This window comes from Seriola lalandi, unplaced genomic scaffold (genome assembly GCF_002814215.2).
Source record: "Seriola lalandi dorsalis isolate HSWRI2012SDOR001 ecotype SW California unplaced genomic scaffold, Sedor1 jcf7180002054692, whole genome shotgun sequence".
NCBI classification, from domain to species: domain Eukaryota; kingdom Metazoa; phylum Chordata; class Actinopteri; order Carangiformes; family Carangidae; genus Seriola; species Seriola lalandi.
Window position 1 is genome coordinate 4,056,948 of NW_019525245.1, and position 27,030 is coordinate 4,083,977.

At 42.4% G+C, this 27,030-nt stretch overlaps 1 protein-coding gene across 4 annotated transcripts in view; it reads left to right on the forward strand.

The window, feature by feature from the left end:
• The window catches only part of plxna1b (plexin A1b), a 186,970-nt gene that overhangs the window by 101,846 nt on the left and 58,094 nt on the right, over window positions 1-27,030 (forward strand). For all 4 annotated transcript variants that reach the window (XM_023423435.2, XM_023423437.2, XM_023423436.2 and 1 more), the window contains exons 6-10: window positions 509-632; window positions 1,736-1,889; window positions 2,943-3,042; window positions 8,623-8,737; window positions 25,663-25,863. In XM_023423435.2, coding sequence (XP_023279203.1) covers window positions 509-632; window positions 1,736-1,889; window positions 2,943-3,042; window positions 8,623-8,737; window positions 25,663-25,863 — 694 coding nt within the window. The remainder of the gene's footprint in view (window positions 1-508; window positions 633-1,735; window positions 1,890-2,942; window positions 3,043-8,622; window positions 8,738-25,662; window positions 25,864-27,030) is intronic.

Sequence of the window (27,030 nt, forward strand, 5' to 3'; positions counted from 1 at the left end):
GGGGGGGGGATTGCTGACCTCGTTGATATGCGGCTGGTAGGAATTGTATAATTTTTACGGTTCAGGAAAGCTTTAATGATTGCCTGTATATCTCCTGAGAAGTTTGAATTGGGTGGAGCTTTAAACTGAAAAGATGAGGGGGGGATGGATGTTCTCATAGCTTAGTGGTTCTTTCACAAATGTCAGGGCCAATAAGGTAATGATGTAAAGGCCTACAGTAATGGCTGGGGGAAGCTATTAGCCTATTTGTCTTGTATTATTGCTCCCATTTTCTGTGTGACGATGATGGCTGTGCATGTTTGTCATCTTAATATGATTGTCATATTAGCTTAACAGTTGCTCATATCCTCTCTCTCTCTCTTCTCTTCTCCTATCACCTCATCTCGCTCATCTGTTCTTTCCTCCTTTTCTCCTCACCTCTCTTCTTATCTTTCCCATAATTTTCCCCTCTTGTCTCTCTTTCCCTCTGTTTCGTCTTTCTCATCCTCTTTTGCTGCCTCTCCCCTAGTTGTTCACGTAAGGACCGTTGTGAACGAGCAGGAGAGCCACAGAGGTTTGCCTCCGACCAGAGGCAGTGTGTGGAACTCACAGTTCAGCCGAGAAACATATCGGTCACCATGTCTGAAGTCCAGGTATGTCTTTTCTTGTCTGTGGTCCTGATTGTAGTGGAAATTACACTGCTTTACCTTGTAAACAGAAAACAACATGAACTGTTTAGGAAGCCTATGGTATAAAAATGTTGTGATTTAAGGTCAGTGTCCATCGGAAAAGGTTTAGACCTGTTCCGTGAAACATGTTTTATCGGAAGCGATATGAAGCCAGTTTATCTAAGTGTTGCCTTGATTCGTTTCCACCTGCCCCAAATTTTGAGCTCGAGGCACAGGTCTATTGAACTCCCTCTGGCTGTATAATCAACAACTACATCTACACATATCTTTGCAGGATCTACATACATAAATTAATCTCCTAATTGTCCTCTCTATATACAAAACAGTACAAACAGAACTACTGTTTTTCTTATGGATCTAGTTGGGCAACTGCTCGTCACTAAAGGACCAGACAATGAAAGTGTTGTTGTAGGAGTTAATATACAAAGTACAATTTCTACAGATGTCTCCATCAGCAAACCAATACAGCAATAGAGAATATGGTAACAGAAAACGGATAACAGCAGACAGATCACATTGTGTACCTGTACATTGTTTGTCCATGTCATTACCTTGTACAATAAGTGTATATAGTGTGTACAGTGGACATTTACCTTTTGTCATGTAAAAGTTAGAGAATATTGATAAGGTCCAAAAGTCTGAGACCACTTTCCCATTCTCTTGGCCCACGGTATATGTAGATCTAAGTATGAATTTACCTTTCTCAGTCTTGCCATCTATATTATGCAAATCTCTAAGCACATGTGTGCGCACGAGAGCTCTCATTCTGTCAGCAGCTCCTCAATGTAACCACATAGCTTTGAGTGATAACAGTTTGCCTGACTTTCTTTCTGCACGTTAACACATACACGTTAACCTTGCTGTAATAGCTGCGGCAGTGACTGATGCACACATACATACACACATAGGCTCAACCTCTTTTATTCCTCGTGCTGTCACACACACACCAACCCCCAACACCCATTAACCCTCATGTCATATCTTATAAAAATCCATGTACAGCATGTCCTTCCATTGATCTTGCGCTGATTGTCTCACTCTCTCGTTCTCTCTCCTTCTCTCCCTAGCTGGTCCTCCAGGCTCGTAACGTGCCCGATCTGTCAGCTGGGGTCAACTGCTCCTTCGAGGACTACGTGGAGACTGAGGGACGGATCCAGGGTGGACACATCTTCTGCCTCTCTCCCTCCGTCCGGGACGTCATCCCAATCACAAGAAACAAAGGTCGGGACAGGAAGGGCGAAGGGTGATGAAGTCATTGGGGCAGTGAGGTCATTGGGTGGTAGTAGTGGGCAGGCGGGTTGGGGATATGGTGAGGAATATGTGAAGAATTTAGTAATGAACTCTTTTTATGCTTACACGCCTTATTCCATTTGACACTTTGTTTTTTTGTTTTTCAAAGTCTTTTGCACATTCGCATTGGAGAAGTGTAGAGCTGTGCACTGACCAGAACAGAATTTTAATGTTACCAGATGATTTGCTCAGTGCATCTATATTCAGAATACTGTGTCACTACCAATAACGCTTGCACATTCCCCTTCAAAGCCACAAATGCAAGTCTACATTTATCTACTGAAAATAGAACTGTTTTTGAATTCCCATTATCATGCATTATGCGCTGTTGTCAGTTTAATTTTATTTATTTTTGCTATCTAAACGACACTGGTTATACTTCTAACTTCTTTTCAAAGCGGCAACTTTCAGTGTGGTTTATAGTTAGATTTAAAAATATCCACATCTTTTTTTTTTTTTTTTGCAGAGATTATGCACCTGTTTCATGTTCAATTCTGTCACACCACAAAGACGATAAAAACCTGCTTCGTATCGACATTCAAAGCAGTGAAAACATGTCTGATACTGCGCACCAAGTTTCCTCAAAGCGACTTCTCAGTACTTCTTCAACTGAGGCCATTATGCCCCATTATGAGTTCTCATCAGCTCTGGCATCCAAACACTGATTGGTGTTGCTATTTTTAATGCCACCCTACTGTGGGTGTGACATGAGTGGTGTGTTGCTAAGCTACAGTGTTTCTTTGTGTGTGCATGTTATCTGTTGAGGTCACACAAGTGGAATTCAAATTTAAAGTGTGCTGATGTATCATTGAACAAAAATTGTTTAAATATACACCCAATTTGTTACATTTATTCTGTTATAGTTATCAGGAGTGATTTAAGTGTTCAGTAATTAATTTGTCATATTTTTCTGTAAGATTTTACAGATTTGGAGGATATTACTACTCTGCACTAACTATGTTTTCATGTATCTTTTTGGTTCAGGTGACAAGCGGGTGGTGAAGCTCTACCTGAAATCCAAAGAGACAGGCAAGAAGTTTGCCAGCGTCGACTTTGTCTTCTATAATTGTAGCGTCCACCAATCGTAAGTTAGAATAATTATTATTTATTGTTATTATTTTTCTGGGTGCATTTGACGGTCATTTGCTTTTTTTTTTGTTTTGCTTTTTTTTTAATCCTTCATTTTTATTCTTTTCCCTCTTGATCTTTTAAGAAATGGTCTCTGTCTAATCTCCACATGAGCTGTCTCATGTTACTGTCCACGACAGATACAGTTAGACACACACACATAAATATCTCAACCCCACCGACCTCCACGGGAGGCTTCAGTTACCACTGGAGTGAAAAATCGAACGTGCTGTATATGAGAAACGATCGGGATATGAGATGGTAATTCTAGTCTTATTATCATAACCCACGACGCACACTAATGATACTTTGATGATTAATTCATTACGCAATGGTCTGCCGTAATGCCTCCCAATCACAGATTCTAACCTCACTTATGCCTCTTCCCCACTTAATAAAACAAATAGCTTCATCTTTTTTGAGCACTCAAATACTCAGTCTGATACTTATTTACACACGAATGACGAGGCAAATACTGTAGTTCTGTAATATGGTGAATCAAGTCTTGTGTCTTTTCCAATGAGTTGGTCTCCTTCACACTCCAGATGCCCTGAGCTCTCTGCCCAATAGCAGTTCACTGCCTCTCCTAATCCACCTTCTGCTGAAAATCTCCACCACCCATCCAGCCACACCCCTAGGTCAGTCTCACCATGAGCCTGATGCACCCTGCTGGGGTAAAAGAATCATCCAAGTCCTCCACCCTGCCCCACACAATACCCTCCCTCCCGTCCATCCATGGCTGATCCAGGGGAGCCTGAAACGTCTGCTGGGGTATTAGCCTTGGGGCAGCAGATGGCTCGGAGGCCCCTGGGGTACCGCAGGGCTCCATCATGGCTTCCCTCTGGATGTTAGATGAGCCTCCATAGAGGATTGTCCGCAAACACACATGCACATACACATAGACATGCACAGGCACACCTCTCTCTGCTCTGTCACTTACAGCTCATTGAAGCTCTGAATGTCCTGGACACCTAATCCGTTACTGTGACCTTTAACCCAACTCCCCCCGTCTCCCTGCCCTCGTACACAAATCCCCTGCCACAACAACGATGATTAGCTCAGCTGGTTAAGGGTGTGGTGGTTTACAATGTCAACTCACAGTTAATTCATCTCCCATAAGGACCTTGTGGTGTTTGCTCTAACTCCTAGTTCCTTTTACTGTCAAGGGTATATCTTGCATCAGATGAAAATCCTGTGAGTACAAATTGCTTCATGTTGAAATAGCAAACACCCAATTAAATAAAAAGTGTAACATTGTCTCTTAATGGATGTATTAAATTATGATGTCACATTAAATATACTAATATAGCAAGAATGTCACAAACCAAGGGAAAGAAATGTATGAGAAGTGACGCAGACAAGAGAGTTGCCCATTTGAAGATGTATTACCCCAATGAACGCTGATCAAATCCGCTCCCTGAGCTGATCTAATACAGCCTCCGAGTGATGTAATGGACACGTTTAATGAAGTTACAGATATGGCACTTTGCATCTTCGGCAGCGACTGATGGCGAAGAGAGATGCTGAGATAAGAATCCCATTTGGAGCGAGCACTACGGCCCGCATACTGGCTGTGCCTTCCAGGCGTCGGTGTGTGGCGTCTGATGAGATCAGACTGGTAATGGCGTAATGACTTCAGGCCTGCACGACCACATGCAAGGCCCTGTTTTCAGAATGCTTGGTCATTCTTTACAGAGCTAAGCTTTCCTCTAATTGGCTCAGACTCAAAATACTGCAGGCTCTTACATTGAGAAGGAAGCAAGGACGTTCCCGCAACATGCAGAAACACATTTCTGAGCAGATATAATGTTCACTGGCTTTGAATGAATTCCTGTGTATCTGTTTTTGTGGTATCATACCGGACTCCACTATTTCCTACAGTATGAATATGTGTACTTTATGTGGGTAATCATAACTCTGCCTTTTGGAAGGGAAGGAATGAGCCAGAAATTGGAATTGCTCCATCATGTTTCTAAATAGTTTACTCTCACACACCCAACCCAAACCCCAGTCCCCCAAAAAAAACAACGCCCCTCCTGCTTATTTACTCAACTGATTATGTCGTGGCCCTTGCCTTTTCAAAAATGCCATAAATTTGCATAGTGGTATTAATCTAATTAGAATTCCCACTGTTTCAGTTTAAGGGTTGCCGAGATTGACATAGAAAACACCCACAGCCATGATTGCTCCTTAATTAAATATTTCCATACGCCTTTTCTCATTCCACAGCCCCCCATTTATTAGAAATATGGAGGATAGTCTGCCAATGAATTGGGGTTTAAATGTCTGTGTAAGGCCATGTGAACCACCTTTTCTTGCTATGGTTAATGTGGCTCGGGCACTGTCTGGGTCCTTTGTTGTGTGATTGAGGGTGCTCTCAGTGTAATTGGGAGAAAAGAGCGGATTGAATGTCACAGAAAGAGATATTAAAGTTTTTTTGGAAAAAGAACAATGTAAAATTCTGTGGATGCAAGGAAAAAAAGAGGAAATTGGTGTAGCTGAAAAGACGGAATTATACAATGAATTTTAAGCGTTGTCCAAATGTTGCTGCCGGTTAAGTCCCTGTGATAGGCACCTTCTGATTGCACTATTTTTCTGTAAACTAAACTCTCAGAAATACGTTAATAAAATTATGTGCATGAATACTAGCCCCAGGTGTTTTATCAACCCCCCTCAAATTTTAAAGGGATCCAGTAATGATAGGACAGACTACTCCAGAGGACCATTAAATTATTCACCTCCACTCCTTTGAAATGAATAGTAGCCAATAAATAACTCATTTTGCCAAGTGCAGGAGTGTCAAATGCACCTCACTAGGAGAGCAGATTGTATTTAACACTCCAAACTGACCAAGGAGAGGAGAGAGGAGTAAATCACAGCCTATTGTGTCGGGCGCTTAAAAAAACACTACAGCTCCAAAGCTACCGTAGCTCGATTAGCATCTGAATATGAACGGATTAAATTAGCATTATGAGCGTGGCCATACGGGGAGCGTGTCTGCAGCCGCTCAAAGCCGCTCTGAGTGGCTACGGGCGATGTCGAGTGACAGGAAGGAGCAATAACGAGATACTGGGGGGTCCAAAGAAAGGAGCCCACCCCTGGACAAGAGAAGAAGAATTATAGGACGTCCTGAAATGGCCCTGGGTGGGCTTTTCCTGAAAAGGGTTTGTGTCCGAGGCTAAAAGAGAGGTTTTGAGATCCTAACGCAGTTCGTGACAGGGGGCCGTGGTTACTTCAAGGAACCAAAGAGCAAGCAGTAGGGGGTTGTCAGACAGGGCCTACTGCTGGCCTTGGGTGGCACACATAATGGTGCACCCTCTTTTATTTCAAAGGGCGTAATCATAAAAGTCAGAGAAAGTTGGCTGTGGTTACCTGCTGATATTTTGCTCGTTATTTCAAAGTCACTGGTACACTAACAAGGTTGATTTGACATGAATAAAAGATAAAAGTCAGATAAAAATGTTATCGGGGCTTAGTGACAGATATGTTGACGGGTGTTGACTGCTCTGTTCACTGCCACGTTCTGGTTACCTACTGTGTTAAGTTGGTGTTGTACTGTATTTTGATGAGCACTGATCCATTGGTGGCCCCCAACAGAAGGAAAGACTCTTTGACATTCAAAGTAGTGATTGCTAACAAACACCAAAAGCAGCACAATGAGCCCAGCCTCGTGTCCATTTGTCCTGCATCACTAATGTCATCTGCTCTTTTGTTCAGGATTGACACCCGTTTTTTGTGTTCCTGACCAAATCACTTGGGAGAAAACATTGAGCTAAATCCCCCTAGTTCTGCTCTTTCAGTCTGAGAACAGTATGCTAACCTATTCTAGCGTAGCCTAATCGCTTTGCCTCCATTTGTTGGCAACATTGACAAATCTCCTATTTGGTCTTGTGTGGTATTAAGGGGCCTGTCATTTCCTTAGCCGCACATCCCTCATTCTAAATGGACAGCTTCTCTCAGCACAATGCTAAATTGGTCAATTAAAGCGGCAGTGGGATTGAATTAAGCTCCAGCCTCTGATCTCGCTCAAAAGGAGGGGTCTGGGCTGGAAACAATCGCTTAAAGTGCGCACCTACCAAACGAGCGGCCCTAATTGATCCAAATGAATCCACGTCAGGGTTTGATGGATTCGTATATGTGCTCCATGTCTGAGCTCAAGCGTTAAAGCCCTCATTTTTCATGCGGATGAGGGAAAGGGTAGCTGGCATTTTACACAGGGTTAAAACACACTTGAGAACTTGTCGGGAGTGTGCTCATAGCAGCTCAGACAGATGTGCAAATTCATACCTGGTAGATGTGGTTTTATACAAATCAGCCTGCCTGGTGAGTGAGGACTTCTCTGTATCTGCTCTTTTAGTGTTATGGATATAGACTTGCTTACCTTGACTGCATTAAAAGCAGTATTTTATTATACTTCCAGTAAACCATATGCTCACACAGACTATAATAGCTAAATGAGTCACAGAGAAGAAATTCTGAAACTGAACTAAATGTTCAAGACAAAAGGCTTCAGTAAGCTTTGTAATAAAATGAAACAATTTTATTTGTAAACTCATTATGCCTACATTAGATAATGCTGCACACATAAGTGAGATACCCAGTAGTATAGCATCTCTTGAGGGCTTAGAGAGCCCCAATAACATAAGGCTGTGTTGATAAACTGTGCACTTGAACCTGTCTGGCCCTCCTCCCCAGGTCCTGGTGAATACACACACACACACACACACACACACACACACACACACACACACACACAGTTCCCAACTTCCAACCTAATGTTTCCTCCATCTCCCATGAGACTCCCATGCAGAGCCCCTCAGGCTACACCCCCCCTTTCTCCCTATTTTCTCCCTTCTCTCTCTCCCACGATACCTGGCGTCTCTACCTCTCTCAGGGAAATCCACCTGCTTTTGATCTCTCTCTCCCCCCCCCCTTCTTTCTCCCATCTTTCTCTTTCAGTCTGTCTATCTGCACCTCGCCTCAGCTAAAGAAGGTGAATTTAAAATGGTGGAGCGCTCTTAGCCCCACGGATGAAAGAGAGCTTTAGACAAAGAACAGGGGGAGAGCTTTTTAAAATGAGACGGCAGCGAATGAAAGGGATGGATAGAGTGAGAGAGGCAGAGACGGAGGGACAGAAAGAAAGAGGCTCAGGGCTGAATGGATGGAAAGAACGATACAGCAGAGGTATAGAAAGAGGGAAAAGAGGGGAAATGTATGCAGTGAGTGGGCCGAGTGTGAGGGAGATCATTGAACATCACAGCTATATTCCTTATTATAGTGCATTTGCTTAGGGAGATGGCATGGCAAATTAAAATGCGGACTTCTACTGATCAGTTAATCACTTTGTTGAACACTTTGAGTATTAGATATTATTGTGACGTAAATTTGATAACACCTCATTCAGTACAGTTTTTTTGCCATCATCACTCTAGTTTGTCAAATGAATCATAGAGTAGTAATATAAATAATTTAGACTCGAGTCAGAAACAAGTGACCCTCCTAATTCCCTGTCTCCTCTCCTTTCTCTCTGTTTTAGCTGTCTTTCTTGTGTGAATGGCTCCTTCCCATGCCACTGGTGCAAGTACCGCCACATGTGCACCCAGAATGCCAATGACTGCTCTTTCCAGGAGGGACGTGTCAACATCTCTGAGGTAAGATTTAGACGTATTGCTGTCATTTTACAGCATGTTAAGGACATTTTTATAGCTCTAATGCAACTTTATATGTGTCCCCCTTGACAGAAATGTGGGTTAAGTCCAAACTGCAGCTTAAGAGATTTGATCACTTGTTTTCATAGTCTTATTGAATGTAATGTTTTATTATCCATACATTTGAGCAAATCTACAACAGTTCCTCATGATATAACCACCATGTTTCACATGCAGTATAGTGTGGCTTGCACAGCGAAAGCTTCTAATTTTTTCCCCACATGCAAACTCAGATTAAAGCAACAAAAGGCATTCAGCTACACACATCTTTACCTTCGTACCCTATGGGGCTTTCGCCTCAGGTTTCCTCACATCACCCTGCTGTGTGTATCTGCTGTCTGTATGTGTAATAGTGGCTCTTGGCACAGTGACAACAGCTTATGTACTGTGCAGCAATAATTCTGTCGTGGCCCATAAGGCCATAAGCAGACCGGGATGAATACTGCGTTGTTCTTACATAGGCAAATGCTGCATTAGCATAAAAACTAATATCAATCGTGCCGAGTGGCGGCTACAACAGGCAACATGCAAGGCATAACAAGTGTTTGTCAACTGCTGGAGTGTATATAAAGATATTAGTGATGGACACATAGCAATGTTATGTTTTCACTGTGGTTTTTTCCTTTCTCTCATGCACACCAAACACAGTCTTGCATATATTAACAGGCACAGAAAAAGGCAATCAAATACATATCTTCTCAATGGACTTATGGATGTAAATCCCCTGCACTCCCAAGTGACTGACAGTCATGCCTGAGCTTTATCTGATTGACACCTCACACACATAAATGGACAAATGCACACACACACACAATTCCACCTTATCTCCTTGTGTTTGTGGTCTGACTCTCCCTGTTATCGTAATGCAGATTAACCCCCACCCCCCCACCCCCCTCTTGTTGGTCGGCCTGAATCACTGGCCTTTATTAATTGGTCAACCTTTATCCAATTACTTTCCTATTTATCTCTTCTCTCAACCGGAGCTGTGCAGAATCCCAAACACTACCATGATAAACCACAGCCTCCGTGCTTGTCCAAAACAACACACGGGCCCAGCCTTCACGCCTCACAGAGCTAACGTTAGCGGATTAGTGTGCCCATCTGCAAGACATGGGGAGAGCGCTGGCTAGCACACTCTGAGCTGAGAGAGGCCAGAGGGGCAACGGATGGATAGACAGGAAAGGCCTGCAGTGATTAAAGGAAAAATAGAGGAAAGCAGGATGCAGAGTGCAAGTAAACATATAAACTCAGTAGTAATATTGGTGAACAGTAGGAGACGAAGACCCTTGGGGACGAATCGAGGTGTATCATATATTAAGTGCAGGGTCTACGTCTATCCACATGCTGACTAATTACTGTTTGTGAGGTATTTAGATGATATGAGATCATAAACACATTACACGTTTTGGGGCCTTTTGTAAAAATATATATTTGTTACAGTACATTTTGAGGTAGAGGCTTGGTTCAAAAAAGGATGGGCAAGAACAAAGAGAGACAGCATGACGGAGTGAAGGAGACAAATGGCTGAAGAGGGAGATGACGAGATTGAGAGAGTGGAAGGGTGAGCGAGGCAGCAGGAAGAAAGAGGGGAAAGACAGACCGGCTGACGGTGGCATGTGGACAGAGAGCCCTCTCCTGTCACCTCGTCTGCCCAAGAAACCACCAACCGCATGCTCCGCTAGAGAATCCATCATCTGCACTGACACACACACACACACACACACACACACACACACACACACACATATATATACTCACACACACACACACACCGCAGAGACACACAACTGCTACACTTTGTCTTTCATACACAAAAGTGTAAACATTTTGACAGTGACATGCATGTGCACACACATACGGAGTCATTCATCATCCTTCTCCTAGCTGCCATATCCATTAGTTGCGCACTCAATGCCCCAACTAGTACAGCTCTTCCTGTAGGCTAGACTTATCCCTCTCCTCTCCAGGGCCCATCTCTCTCTCTCTCTCTTTTCTCTCCCTCATCCCTCACCACTTTGATGCTCATTCACCCCATCTTTTTCTCATCCGTCTTTTTCTTCACCTTCCTCCGTCTGTGCGTAGATTATACATGGTTAAAGAAAGAAGAAAGAGGATTATATATTGTTAAAGAAAGGCGAAATATACTTCTCTTCCTTAACACCTTATGGTTTTGCCTCTTTATCTGTGAGTGCAGTGAGAATGGTTTGCGATGCCATCAGGGACTTCTATATGTGATCACATATGCTAATTTAGACCTGAGATGGTCCTTTTTCTTTTTTTTTTCTTTTTTCTTTCTTTTTTTGCCATGATGTAGCTTGACCCTGAATATAAACAGCGGTGTTTAACATAAAAGAAGAAGTGGCTCTCCTGATAGCACACATATCACTCAGACCTTTGCCACTCTCCGGCAGATAAACACTAATTTTCAGACAAAAGGCCAGATAGAAGTTTTCACAAAAAGTTGAGAGATGCTTCTCATGTTGTTATTCTCCCATTTCTTCACTGGCCTGATAGAAATACTAAAACCTTAAAAATGAGTAGTTGCAGCTCAATAAAAACCAATAAACATCAATGTCATCATTAATATAATAAACATCTGATAGTTTAACATCAAACATTTCTTCCTCTCTATCCTTAAATTATTTCCTTTTTTTTTTTCCTCTTCAAGTGTTTCGCTGTCTTCTGACAGTATCTGAATCGTGTGTTACCATGGCAACCCAGAGGGCCGGTGTGTTGCCGATGAGGGTGCTTTTTCTCCTCCTCTATTTTATGTTCTCCTTCTCACACGAGCAGCACTATCTCATCCATCTGCAATTTGTTCGACCAAATTACATTGTATGGAATACGTTTTTTGTGAATGTCAGGCAAAAAAAAACACAAGTCAAAAGAAAGAAAATTCAACAAAGAATGTATTAAACAAGCCAGCCAAGGAGTAAAAGTGATGTTTGTTTTTGTGAACAGACTGTGCCAAGAGAGAGAAGAAAGAGGGAAGGAAATGGATAGACAGGGTAAGCAGAGAGGAAATAAATATAATGAGTGACATTTCCAAATCAAATATGCATGAATCAACAATGCCTCCAATGGCACAACAAACAAATTCTCGAATTAAGGAGCGACCGGGCGGAAAATTGCAGGAGAGGAGTAAGAGTTACTTTATTATAAAACAAAAAAAGCTGCAAAGAGAGAAGGTTAGGGTGAAAGAAGAAAGGAAAGTCTCCTTGCTGTATTATTCCTTTACTCATATCATAAAACTTTCCCCTTTATTCCTTTGTATCCTTTCCTCTTTTTTTTTTTTTTTTTTTTTTTGAAGGAACTTGAATACCATTTCTCCCTCCACTTTCCTACCTTCTTTCTCCTCCTCCTCTCCTCCTTGCTCCTTCCACACCCCTGGAGAGAAAGCTCTATTCTGAGCCAATGCCTTGATGAGTGCCAGGGAAGGTTCAGGGTGGTTGGGCTCAGCTATGTTAAGACATGCTTACGTGTTTGTTTTGCTGCAAAGCAAGGCTCAGTCTCACTTGAGCAATCAAGGCGGCGGTTAACTTGATTGAGATTTGTGGGTACAGTGCTGCCTTCTAAACTTTCTAGCTGCGTTTCCCCTTCCATCTCTCGTATTCTTTGCTTTAAGCCTTATTTTTTGAACAATCACGATATTGTTTGTTTTGGGTTTAGATTCAGATTGAGGAAAATGTAAGACTGATGGGCATCACATACAACATATTAAGATTCCATGTGTTTCTTCCAAATGTGGTGATGTGGTTTACGTTTATGTCCAAACTCCACTTTCTGTCAGGATGTAGCCATTATAGTCATCATCCTGTCTTACACTTTATTATGCCTCTGCGCCAGCGACAGTCAGAGCCGGAGGCATGATGTTTTCGAGTTGTCTCATTTTCATGAATGGGATATCTCAATAACGCCTTGAGGGAATTTCTTCAAATTTAGCACAAACATTCATTTGGGCTCAAGGATGAACTGATTAGATTTCAGTGGTCAAAGGTCAAGGTCACAGTGACCTCACAAAACGCGGTTGTAGCCATAACTCAAAAACTCACACAGCAATTATGACGGAACTTAACTCAAAAGTTTAATATTTTGTATGATTCTGGATAAACGGGTGTAACCTGAAACTAGTCTGAGTGGCGGAGGCATATAAAAGTGAAGCGGTAATTTTAGTTTCGAATGTGCTGCAGTGTTCATTGGTATCCTGTTTTTGTTCATCTAATCAGTCACAGTAACTTCTCTATCACTGTCCACGTCTATATTTATTTTTGGTGTGGCCTCCATGTCTGTATGACATGGAATGTGTGGCTCCAGTGATGAATTTTTCACTCTTTAATAAATTCAACACCTTCCGCTCCTTGTCCTCCTTCTGTCCCCTCCATGCATGAATGCATGATGGGCTAAAGTGATGTCACCCTCCTCCTCATCCTCTTCACTCTCTTCCCCCTACTTCCTCCTCCTTGTGTGGTTGTGTACATGAAATATGCTTATTCGCAATCAGTTAGATGAGGATATCTATGTCTGCACAGTAAATATTTAGCTGAAGCCAACAGTAGCTTAGCTTAGCACAAAGAGTGAAAACTGGGGCGAAACAGCAAGCCTGGCTCCGCCAAAGAGTAAAAAAAAAGAAAGAAAAAAAAAAGCCTTCTTACCAGCACCTGGTAAGGCCTTTTAGTGAACATGTCATATATCTAACAGACATATCAAACATATCTTATCTCATTTGTTTAATCTGTACAAAACAAGGTAAAAAGGCAATTCACTGTTCAGAGGGTTATGTGCTGGACTATGTCTTAGCTTGGAGTTGTTGCTAGGCAACTAGTTGAGATTCCAGTAAGGTTACTGGTCCTGGCCGAGAAATAGATGATGATGATTATGACAGTGGTAGCAATCTTCTTATCTAACTCTCTCCAAGAAAGGGAAAAAGTCTTTCCAGAATTTTGAACTATTCTTTTAAAACACTCAACAATACATATACAACAGGCACACAGTTCATATAAGGATGTGTGTGTATCAAAGCATCACTGCAGTTGTTATGGTACTAGACACACTCACACATTCACACACTCTCAAGCTCTCCTGTCTGTTGCCAATTACTCAAATGAAATCTTAGTGTGTGACACACTGTCCCTAGACACTGCATTAACTAGAGAGGCTCCATATACACTGCACTGTGAACAAAGCACAACTATACACATGAATATATTTTCTCGAGCGCTGTCTTTCGCTCACACACCCTTAACCAAGCACATACACCCATAGCATACAGCCTACCCACACATTCATTCTTTCTCTCTCTCCCTTACACATACACACACACACACACGCGCGCGCGCGCTCTCGTTCTCTATGGCTGACAGGGTTATTTGTGATGGAGGTGTGAAGGCCCCGGACCGTGACATTCTGGCACACTGTGTTTACCCTGGCTGGTACTCAGACACTGAGCAGAACACACACACAAACACACGTACACATTTGCGCACACACTCCAGAGAAGGACATCCCACAGATTGTAGGCCAAGGCCGCTTGAGGGGCCTCGCTGTGTGCACGGATATACGTGTGTGTTTGTCTATACTGCTTTAGCTTGTGTGTGTAAGACTGTCACTGGTTCTTATCAGGACAAAGCACAACCAGCAGCACAGGGCTGCAGGGGGCATGTGGGTGAGGGGGAGGGCAGAGTGGGCGAGTGGTTGAATAATATCCACCCCTTTCCTTTTTACTCTTTCCCCTCTCTCCCTCCCAGTGTCTTTTATCTGTTAGTAATATCTGTCTTCACCCCTCATCATCACCCTTTATTTTTTCCTCCTTTCTCCACCCACGCGTTGCCTTCAACCAAAAAATGTTTCGGCAGTGTCACTCGTCGTTTTTATGCCCACTGTCACGATCCACAGACTCCATTTCTGGTCTGTCTTCATCTTTCTGCCCATGCCCAATTTGTAACCATACACAACTTCCCCTTTCCTTGTTTTCTCCTCTCTCTATTCATCCCATCTCTCCACCTAAGCACACCTATGTAGCTCATGGCTGGACTCACATTAACACAACCACACGTGTGTTTTAGCCTAATATTAAGAGGAGGTGTGCCCAGGCCATATTTAATAATATTTCATATAATGTAAATTGTATATTTATATGACTATAAATATATAAACCTTGGGCAGAGGGAACAAATAAGAGAAAATGGGTGGAGGTAATACCCCCATACCGATCTGTGCATGGTGCATGTATTTCACAGAAGACAAACCAAAGACGGACAGAGGTTTTGTAATTGAGACCAGATGTAAACAGAGTGAGAGAAGAGAAGAAAAAAAAGTAAAGAAAGAAACAAAGACAAGGGCAGGGAGGCAAGTACAGAAACTCTGGCAGTAACAAGCAGCAGATTAAATTCAGACTGACGCAATTTATTTTCCAAATGCGCTCCATGGTTGGAGTTAACGGAGAGAGAGAGAGAAAGAAAGAGAGAACATAGAGAGGAAGTGGACGCGACAGGGTGAAGTAACCACGTCTTCCTTGCCAGATGGGTCTTTGTCGGACCGTGACCAGCCAGTGTTTAACCCTTGGTTTGGTTTAGTAGTGGTGCACCTCCTTTAGCTTTTCAAACCGCTTCTGACAGCCCTCCAACCCTCCCCCCTTTTTTTCCTGAACTTCTACAGGAAACTTTTCAGACGCTTGTCCAAGAGTCAATAATCGCATTTCCACCTCGGGGAAATCAGTGTGGGATTGTATCAGGTGTTTTGGCAAACTCTCGTACATCCTTCTAATTTGTTAATGGAGAACAATGCGGTGAATTGAGGTGGTGTAAGCATTTTTTGAGTACTGGTAATGTAATTCAGCCCCTCAGTCACATTGTAGCACTATGTGTGTATGCGTGTACTGCCCACACAACCGTATTGTATGTATCAGTAAGAGTAAAAGCAAGGAAAATTTGTATCTTGCCCCTGGATTCTGCTGCTGTTGTTGTGAACACAGATGTGTTCATAGGCGAACACACAAGCATGGTCTGTCACATATACATGCAGATGTTTCATCTCTCCTTCTCTCTGTGACTATTTTTAGCCTCACCATCCCACAGCTTATCTTTTCTTCTCTCCTCCAGCTCATCCTTATGTTTTTTCAGAAGCTCTCCCTGAAATTCTCTCTCTTACTCTTGAAAGATCCTCACATCATGCATCAATCCCTCACCAGCAGAAGGCAGGGAGGGTGGGTCGCCCTGGCTGGGAGACACTGTGGAGAGCGCAGCCTGTCATACCCTAAGAAGTATGCTTAGCAGACAAATGCACAAGGACGACAAGAGTCATAGTCACCAAAGAGGGTGGAGTTTAGCGAATGCAGCTTGCTATAAGTGTTACTTTTATGTAGATTTGAAGGACACTTTGTTGTTTTAATTGGTTGAAAAATGTTAAGCCTCGTATGACATTGACAAAATTTAAAGCAGTCAGTTGAGCTCCTCCCTTGCAAGCACAGGTGTAAGGTATAACATGGCTGCTAGGTTATTCTCTCCTTGGGGTAATCCTCCGCCACCCGGCAAGGCCCACTGATGCAGCGAGTATCACCTCAGCTATGCCAACATCCCGGCTGCAGCGATGAATACGCGATCAGCGGAAGCTTAATGAAGAGCAAATGTGTAGTAAAGATTCACACAAATGCGGGCACACAGGCATCAGGCGCACACACACACAGGAATATGATGTCATGATAGATGCACTGTGGTTTGTAGACCAAGCATGAGTGTGTTTCAGTGTTTGTGCCTGTGCGAGTGTGTGTCTACGTGTCAGTCACAGGTCTCGGTGGTTTAATTATTCAGGCTGTATTAAATCTTCATTTCCGCAGCCCTCAGTCAGCCTGCCTAATGGTGAACACAGATGAATATTGCATTTTCACCATCAACCCTCAGTGTGTGTGTCAGAGGGAGGAAGAGATAAATGCCGAGTCACTGAGAGAAAGAAATGACGGCAGTTGGAGACAGATGAAAAACACTGCAAAGCGAGCCGAAGGAAAAACAAACTCAAAGGTGCAGCGAGAGCAGAGAAGGAGAGAGAGAGTGACTGAGAAACGTTGACCACCTGCTGGGTTGGAGAGGCACAGAGAAAGAGAGGGAGAATCAAAAAAATAAAAATAAAAAAATAAATCCTGTAGTGCACTGCATGCTCCAGTCTCACAAGACCAACTAAATGTCTCTGTTACATCGGGCTTTTCACCATGCTGTCTTACTAAAGTGACCAGCACTGATTTTTATTCCATTTTACTCACACAATTGTGCTGCCATGGAAAGCCAAGATGGTCAGCAATCCACCGCATAGAAGCCTCAGAGACATGGAGATAGACTCCAGCGTCAGTAGAGTGCTGGGTATTGCTGAGTTTTTATGCAGTTTAAATTTAATGCCTTAAGACCGTAAAATTGGTTTATTTTTCTCACCATGTAAGAGCTTAGCATTATTTTAAAAATGCAAAGCACCTCAGTTATCCAGAAAGAGAAGTAACTTATTAATTTTCTTGTCTTGTAGAATTTTTGCCTCGCAGTGGCTTTTGGACGGCGTTGTTAGTTCTCACTGACCATTTCCCCACATGTGGTGGTAATAACCTGAGTAAAAGACCAATACAATACAATACAATAGCCAAATGCCATGAACAGCGTGATTTCTGTAATGTATGAATTCAGCATTACTGATGTTTTATTTACTGATATTGCATCATACAACCTGTATTTCAACTTCATTTTGACACATAAGCTTCTGTTGGCAAATTCTGTAGCGCAGCTTTGGTTCGGCACATCTTGTTGGAAGTAGGTTACTTAGTCACGGACGGCCTCTTAAAAAGACAAAACCTATTTTCAGTTGCTGTGGTGTGAATGGAGCCTAATGCTCCCAGCACAGTTGGATAGATGGTTGTGCAGATCATTGTTTGCAGAGTGGAGAAAGTGAAACTTCTGTTGTTTGTTTTCTTAGTGGCAGAAATCACTGAGTTGCTCGGCTCATTCTTCTGCTTTCTGTTCTTTTTCTCAGGGAGTACTGCAGCTACATGGCAAGTAGTCTAACTGTTTGTACACTGTTGAATTGTAAACGATCGATGGACATTTCCACTTTGGATTCCGAATGACCATTCTTTTAATAAATGGTAAATCGTGTAAATGTGGGTGGAGACTTAATCCACATTCAAAAGTGCATTTTAAACGTGTTTCAGTCATTTTGGTCTGTATGTCCAAATCTTTTCTGTTTAAAAAAAAAAAAATAAAAAATTAGTTTTAATATATCTATGTGCTGAAACATGGCACTGTGTGCAGAGACGAGTCACAGGCAGCAGACAGGAGAGTGTATCTACCTCTGAAATCAAGGTTTGTCTTTGAAAAGCTGAAAAGCACAAGGTTTGATCGCTACTGACATATCTGGGTTAGAATGATAACGGGGTGCCAGGCATCCCCTCCTCCCCTCTACTCCATGAAAATCCATAAGGGAAAAAAAAAAACCCTCTCTCAAAAAATATTCATACGATCCTGCTATTCATTGTTTTATGGCATACTGTGCCGTCTGCGACGAGGGGATAAACTGTGTAGGTTTGGCAGTTTGCTTGTAAGTCAAGGATAAAGGATTAGGAGATGAAATCAACATGTATGTGTGCCTGGGTGGTAAATCAAAACACAGAGAGTGACACTGTATGTATGTAGAAGAGGAACATATATGGAGGTAGATTCCGTTAAGCTCATGCTCTGTGAGACTTTGATAAACCACACAAAATAACATTCATGTTGCACGTTTCATCTGTATCTCGCTTTAATTCAAACTCTCCTTTATGTGCTCCAGCATTCCTCTGTGCTCCCTCACTTCCTCATCTCTCTCTCTCTCTATCTCTCTCTCTCTCTCTCTCTCTCGTTCCATCTCCATCTCTTCCTCCCTGCATCACTACTCTGCTAGGAAACGAAGGGCGTGGGCGGACAATCTCACAGTCCCTTTCAGGGTTCAAAGTCCCTTTTCTTCCTCCGCTTCCCTCGCTCCTGCACTGTTCTACATGTTGCTGCCTTATTAAGTTGTTCCACTCTCTTCTTCACCCTCTCTCGTCTTTCTCTGTCTCCCTCCCTCCCTTCCTCCCCCACAGTAAGCGTCTGGTTGGTCACAGAACATCTTTCTGGTTTCAGCCTGCTAATGAGCCTGCCTCAACTTTACACACACACGCACACACATACACATACACACACACACACACACACACACACACACACACACTTTCTCTCACATGCACATACATGCTTCCATGTATGTACCACACCCTGCAGCTCATGTAGACACAGTATTCATCTTTAATGACAGTTCCACACTTGTACACTATTTGTTACATATCGTGTGTGTACAATAGCTTATAAATTTGTACATATTTTGCATAAACACACACCTACATACACTCCCTCTAATCTCTATTACCAGTGATATAATGGGTAGGCTTTTTTTGTCTCACTCCTCTCATCCTTGATGCTGGTATGAGTCCCAAAGAAGTACACACATACACACTCTCAAACAAACACATGGCTGCCAGCCAGCTGGTACACAGCAGACGAGTGAAATAGGGACTAAGCAGCCCTACCTTTGACAATATGATGCATGATATGTCATGGCATGGTATTACATGGCTTATACTAATTAACGAATGATTTGTGATTCAGAGGTAGGCTTTCATTAACAATATGGTTGAAGATGTCAATAAAAATTTCCATCCAAACTAACAACATTTATCACAATGTATGCTATTTTCCTAATATATATATATATATACACACACACACACACACACACACACACACACACACACACACACACATGTAAACTTTATGTTCTCATTTAAAAATCGACCAGTCATACGCCTCCTTGAAATAGATTTTTCAGTTAAAGAACAGTTAAATGATTGAAGATAACTGAAATAAACAAACAGAGCACATATAGACTGCAATACAACTAGCAATTCCTGATCTTGAACTGTAAAACCATAAAAACATTTGTACTCCGAAAACTTTTATAAAAAACACCCTAAATAAAAGATTATGTATTTGACAATAAATGTCTTTTTTGGCGGCCCATGAATAACCAAAGAAAAAAACAAAACCACTGATGTGTGATGTCATTTTGTTTCGTGAACAATACCATCATATTTAGTAGACTTTGAACATTTTCACATTATTTCACCAGATGAATTGGCTCTCATCTCCTCATACACTTGAGCTTTAGTTTTCCTTCCTACCCGGCTCGTCTCTGCCGTCTATGTATTTGCACTTCCTGTCCATAAGGACAAACAAATGGCTGGTGGAAGGAGATTAAGTTTTTTGGGTTTTATGTTTTATGTTTTTGTTTGTTTGTTTTTTTGGGCTGCCACCTGCCCAACGTTTACAGACATCAGTACAAAAACAGTTTAATTGATTATATTTTACATTATTTTATGATTATTGTTTTATCACTCAGCATTATTTATTAGTTCTTTGGAAGAGGGTGACAGTCATTACAAATGTTAGATGTTCAATTCCCACTGAAGTTTCACAACAAGAACATGTGACACAACATGTTATATGTGTTTCTCTGGATAAAAGGATCTCCTCAGTGCCATGTATTATATTATGGTATTAATGTATGGTGGATTACAACAAGGCATAGATGTGCCTCTTTAGTTTGAGGTTGCAGACGGGTCTGTGGTGTCATATTTAAGACCTCTGTCACAAAGCCTGGGGGGCATGTAGACAGACGGTGGGGGAGCATTCAACGCTCTTCATATACCCCTCTGTCAGACCCCTGTGACACAGACACACAGACACTGTCCCTCTTATGTGTACCAGTGTACCCCACTTGCTCCTCTGTGGCCATCCATGCCATCTCATCTCTCCTCCAGGCTCTCCGTATCGCTTTACTTCATTATTTAGCATGTTATTTTTTCTCCTCCCTGATCTATAGTCCCCACATCACACAGGCAGCTAATTAATTATGGATGGACTTAGAGAGGGGGGGTGGTAGAGAGAGATGGGGGGAGGGCCTTTAAAAAAACGACCAGACACCCGCCTCATTACATATGCGCAGTGTTTTTGGAGTTTTATTAATTTATATCTTGTCAGGCTATGCCAATGCCTTCAGAACTCTTTTGGCTTTTTAATACATTTATTTATTTATATAGCATCCCGCTCTCGCTTTCGTCTTCATCCTCCCACCCCCCCCTTCTCACTCCACCCCACCTCATCTATGTCTTGATTTTAATCTCTCACCTTCTACATATCTGCATGAACACAGATACACACACACGCACGCACACACACACACACACACACACGCCCGCACACGCACACTTGCCTGCCGACAGTCTCATTATCTGCTCTTGGCGGATGTTAAAAGGTGTTTTGCTCACCTACGAGTAGAGATTATCTCATCCACCCGCCAAACACTTGTTTTATTTTTTATTTTTTATGTATTTTTTTTTCCATTTGGTGTGGAAAGAGGTGGCGTGGCAAACATCAGAGCGCATGGAAAATGAAGGTAGGAATATTCCAGCACAGGCTTGACCTAGAACGACAGCTGCTCTGCTTTGAGAAAGCTCATAGCGACGTTCAATCAAAACTGGCATCTGGGTGTTGGAAGTAAGATATCAAAAAATTTAGGTCAAGCATTGTACAACTGGAAGAATACTAGTGTTAGCAAATTATGGTTTTGGCTTATTTCTGTCTCTAGAAAATAGAGAAGTATTTTTTAAGTCAATAAATTAATTTATAAGATATGTATCACTTCAAATGAAATAGTATATACAATATCTTAATAATCTATTTAATTATATGTACGTTTAGTGGTAACGAACAGGAACTGTGGCACTAGCCTTAGGCAGCAAAGCTAACAGTGGTCTTTGAAGGAAAACAAATATGGAGAGGTAAGACAGGCCCTCTGGCTACTTGGCTTTGAACAGAAGTTGGAGACTTGGATGTTCGCAATCATAAACACACACTTTGTAACATTTAAACACATATGCATACTCCAAACACAGGTACGAATACACTCTCCAAGAGCCCGATCCAATCATGATGTGAGCACTTTCTTCACAGGATGGTGGATCATGGTTTACACAACTTGTCATCAACTGTGAGGTTTGAGGGGGGGGGGGGGGGGGGGGGGGATTTTTAATTTGGCAAAGCAGTTTTGTGCTACAGTATCCACATCTGTTGGTGTTAAAAATGCTTATGAAGATGTCAGAATGCAAAGACGGTGATCAAAAAATCAGAATTGAGCAGATGTTTTTGTGCCGTGTTCTGGTGTGGAGAAACCATCTGTGGTGTGCATTCCTTCACGCATCCCTTCCACTTGACACGCACATGTAACTTCGCTAGAAATGGCTCTTACTGGTTACAGTACAGCAAGATAAAGTAGACCTCTATCATGAAATGAGCCGCTGTTCTTCGAATAAAGAGACCCTGGTCTGGTGCATTGTTGTGTGGAGAAAGGCCATTCTGTCGTCTGTTGAATCAGACATTTAACTGAGTCAGCTCACTGAATACCTGCAACCATCCTTGAGGCATTTACAGCACCCACCCAATCCCACAGATATAGTACTTACACAGGCACATAAGAACAACACATTCTTAACTACACACACAAACATATGCCTCTCTCTTCCTCCATTGTTGGTCCCCTTGAAATGAACCGGATGGAGTGTCACATCTGGCCAAGAAAACCACAGCATCCGTCTTCACAGATGAAATGAAAGCCGAGTAGTCAGGAAAAAGGGGGGAAAAGAGGAAAAAAGATATCTTCCAGCTTCAAACGAATCCCCCTGGTGAAATATTGTTTCAGTGTACTCTGCACTTTGTAGCCCTAATGCCAGCTTTGAACTGTTTTGGCACCTGTCACAAATACTGATGAAATAGTTTCTTGCTGTGGAGGACTTTTCCCTTTGTTCCTCTACCTTTCCCTCTATGTCATCTTTTTCCTCCCTCCTACCTCCATCTCTTTCCCAAAACATCTTGCCATTCGGTCTGGGACCCATGTGTTTCAGGAACCAGGGTCTTTCTGCCGTATGATTTCAGAATTCCTGCAACATGTCAGCCATGAACTCTCCTATCACTGGGTCACTTGCCGTTGGCTTTCATTACCATCATAGTCAGACCCTCAAATCCTTTCATTTAAAACGCTGGAGTTGTGATTAATTTTATTGATTTTAACTTTTATATTTTTATATATATTCTATATATTCTCTTCCAATGTTCCTTAAAAAAACCTGTTTTCTATTTCCCGAGCTTGAACACTACTCTTAAAGATCACAATTATACCTATGCATCGCTCATGAAACAACTACATTGAACCCTCCATTGTTTCAAATATTTACTGAGCTCTACCCCGAGATGACAACACAGAGCACTGAATGAAGGAAAGGGATACTATAAGGAAAGTTGACTGCCAGAGAAAACGACAAGCAGACAGCCAAGCTGACACAAAGTCGATAGGTGGATGAATAAAACATTGGTTAGCTGCAGCTTGCGCTACAGGCTATGCTAGCTTCTGGCACACTGGCTTCCAAAAGGTAGCGTTAGCAGCAGGATGCTGAAACCTTTCTTTTTTTTTTCGCTCATGTGGCACTTCAGACGATGCAAGCCCACATCTTTTGACACGTGCATCCTTTTTACTGAGACAGGACTTCAAAAGCCACAAGTGCAAATCAATCTCTGCTTTCTTCTCTGTCTCTCCTCCTCTCTCTCTTTCCATCTCTGCCCCCATCAATTTTCAAGCCTTGTCTGAGGCTCCAGGCAGTTAATTAAGTAGGATGTTGTCGGCGGGCTTTGGTATGTGGTATGGATGAAGCTGGATGGATGGAAGGATGATGCAGGGGATGGATAAAGAGACAGAAAAGGTGTAGGTGGATCCAGGCCTTCCTCTCTGCTGCCTCACATTTCCAGTCTAAAATGTCTCCTCACACTTTTCATTCTTCTGTTTCTCTGTCTCATGTCTCTTCTTTTGGATTTCTGTCTCTTTCATCACAGCAACAGCTATCGGTCTTTCCCGTTTCACTTTGCTGTGTTCCCAATTAAACCTGCTTCCCTCCACTCTTCCTTCACTTTCTCTCCACCAACCTTCATTTCCTCCTTTTTCCTCCCCCTCTTCCTCCACTATTCCCTCCCTCACTCCCTCCTTCTGAGACATCCATTTTGCCACCCCTCCATTTCTCCCCTCACCCACCTTCCTCCTAGTTGATTATACACCAGGTCTTCTGAATCCCGCTCCTTCCTCCTATAGTATTCCCCACTCTCATTATGTGTTGTGCATGTGTTTGTGTGTGATCAGACACACAAGGCCAGGGCTAAGCAGGCTAATGAACAAACTCCAGCATTGTGTTCAGGCCCCGGGGACACACTGTAGCTTCTAATGTACAACAGCTCAGAGTAGAGGAGGGGAAAGAAAAATTCACTGACAGGGAGCCAGCTATCTGCTTAAAGGAAAAGCTACAACGAGAAGTGACGTACTGGTCTGTGGTGCATCGTGTGCAGTGAATATTTTACAAGGATCTGGTCGATGTTTTCCTAGACTAAGCACTTTCGACTTGTCAACATGAGTGTGTTGTCCTAACCTGCAACTCTGACCGGGTGGGACAACACTGTCAACTTCAGGTTCCTCTGCATTCTTCCTTTCTAGAGTTCTGTGGACAAGAGGAAGAATGATGATTTTTTTTTGAGATTCAGTAATTGTTATAAGGTATGTCGAATGACTACATGAAATTGGTTTTTTTTTTTTGTTTTTTTAAATAACTGATAGTTTCAAGGCCACACTTCCCCAGATTAAAAATGTGTATTTGTATTCACTGCCTGACACATGTCTCTTATTATGTGCGTCATTTAACAGTGTCTCTAAGTTGTAAAACGTGTTACTTGTCAGCAGTGACCTGATTTGTTATCCTTTTGGCTCAAACAGTACGGTACAGGGTGGGTCAGTTCCACCCAAGCTTTAATTCATGTTGTATAAGATGTCTAACCCACCCACCCTCCTTCTCTCACCCCTGCTCTTTCTCTTTCTCATGCACAGTGTTGACGAGATCTGTATCGCTGCCAAATCATGGCATGAGCACTGTAATGACTTCATTCCTTCCAGCACATGCACACATGCATATCTAGGAAGCGTTGCATACTCAGTGGACTGTCCTGTCTTATTCTAGTTCAATAACGTAAACACATGCACACGTTAATCCAGCTGCACATTAAGAAACCTATTTGTCTAACACATCTATGCACGGACACACACACACACACACACACCCACACACACCCTCCAGGGTTTTATACTCCAGTGGTGTGAGACAGTGGATGGGCTTTTTCCAGATGATCTAAACTCTCTCTGTCAGCTCTGGTCAATATCAATGACTGATGTGCACGCACATACACTCACACACATATAAGCAAATACAAAGTTCATGAGCTCATTACTCTATTCCACACATGAACATAATACACTGAAGTCCATCTTCCTGCCATAACAATGCAGCATTGTTATTATGTGAATAGTTTTATTGGCTAGATGATATTTTGTGAACTTTGCATGTAAATCTCTCTTGTTCAAGTGTTGTTGTGTATTTATATCCAGTGCAAGGCCAGTGGGAGTGTTGCACAAGCCTGTAAAGCATGTGAACAGTGCATCACAGCGCAGCTATTAAGGCTAATCTAAGAAAAATATGTAACCCATGGCTAACATGCTAACATTAATTTACTCTCATCAACAGACCTTTCTTATCTGACTACTATTTCTGCCTTGCTTTCTTGCTCTTCTGACTGTATTGAACAAGAGCATCCTCTTTATTTCATAACTGTCTCCTTTGGGGGGAAAACATGTTGAATATCTCTTTGACTGATTTATTTTTTATTTTTTTGACTCTGCAGGACTGCCCCCAGATCCTTCCCTCAACCCAGATCTACATCCCCGTCGGGGTGACCAAGCCGATCACCTTAGCAGCCAAGAACCTGCCCCAGCCTCAGTCGGGACAGAGGAACTATGAGTGTGTCTTCCACATTCAGGGGGAAACTCACAGTGTCCCCGCCCTGCGCTTCAACAGCACCTCCATCCAGTGCCAGAAAACAGCGGTGAGTAAGACGTGAAAGGATGTTCTAGTGTCATTATAGGAGAAAAAAGACAAAAAGGGAATGAGTGGCACAAAATAAACTTTGAATTTCAGTTGGACTTAAATTGAAGTCATTTAGCACAATTACTCTTGAAGAAATAAATGCTGCCAGGTAACTAAATCATGATCCCAGTACGGACATTGACTAGGTCAGGGTTTAAATAATGGCCTCCTACAACTAATGACCACTTAGACACTAACGTGCTCATTGTCCTGATAGATCACCACGCGCTATTTGGTCACAATCTAGATAAATGACCCAATGCTGATCTCTCACATTGAACTGATAGTTAGCAAATAGATATTGGCGGCAAGAGTTCACTTTTGAATTAGGACACTGACATGTAATAAAGTTACACTGCGTGGAGAATTTTCCCAGTCTATATTTGGCCCTAAATCATTATCGATTTTTCATGGTTTGTGTGATACATCATTTAAATCATTGGTCGAAGTGAAGCTGCATTGGTCAGCCATAGTTTTGTTCCATGCCTCTATGATTTTCATAATGTATTTGTGGCTTTGGCTGGTTGGGATGAGGAGTGTGTGCCAGATTAAAGAGTTCTCAAGGATGTTTTCTTAAAAGAATTTGTATGTGTGGGTATGTAAGGGATTTACAGGTAGGCTGAGGTGTTTGTGCATGTGGGTCCATGCCCGTGTTGAAATATGGTTTTTGTGTGTGTGTGTGTGTGTGTGTGTGTGTGTGTGTGTGTGTGTGTGTGTGTGTGTGTGTCTGTCTTCAAACTAGCGTGACAGATAAGAGGTAGCTAGCGTCGCGCTTCACTGAGGCTGAAAATGTGAAGAGGAAGTCTGTCTCTGAACCTAGTTGAGAGCGGATTGATCATGTTTACACCTTGACTCTATACCTCTCCCTCTCCCTTCCTCTCTCTGCCGGTACAGCTCATCTTTCTCTCTGCCTCTCTTCCTCCCTCCGTCTGTCATACTTTCTTCTTCCCGCCATCCCCTACTTTCCTCAGTGCCTCTTCCTCATCTGTCATACACTCACTTTTGCTGCTTGCCTCTGTCCCCGTCCCTTTCTATCTTGAGATATAATGCAATGCAACAACACTGAGACGAGATGAGAGCTGGTGCTGTGAATTTTGTTTTAGATGAGGGTGAAGCAGCTGCCACT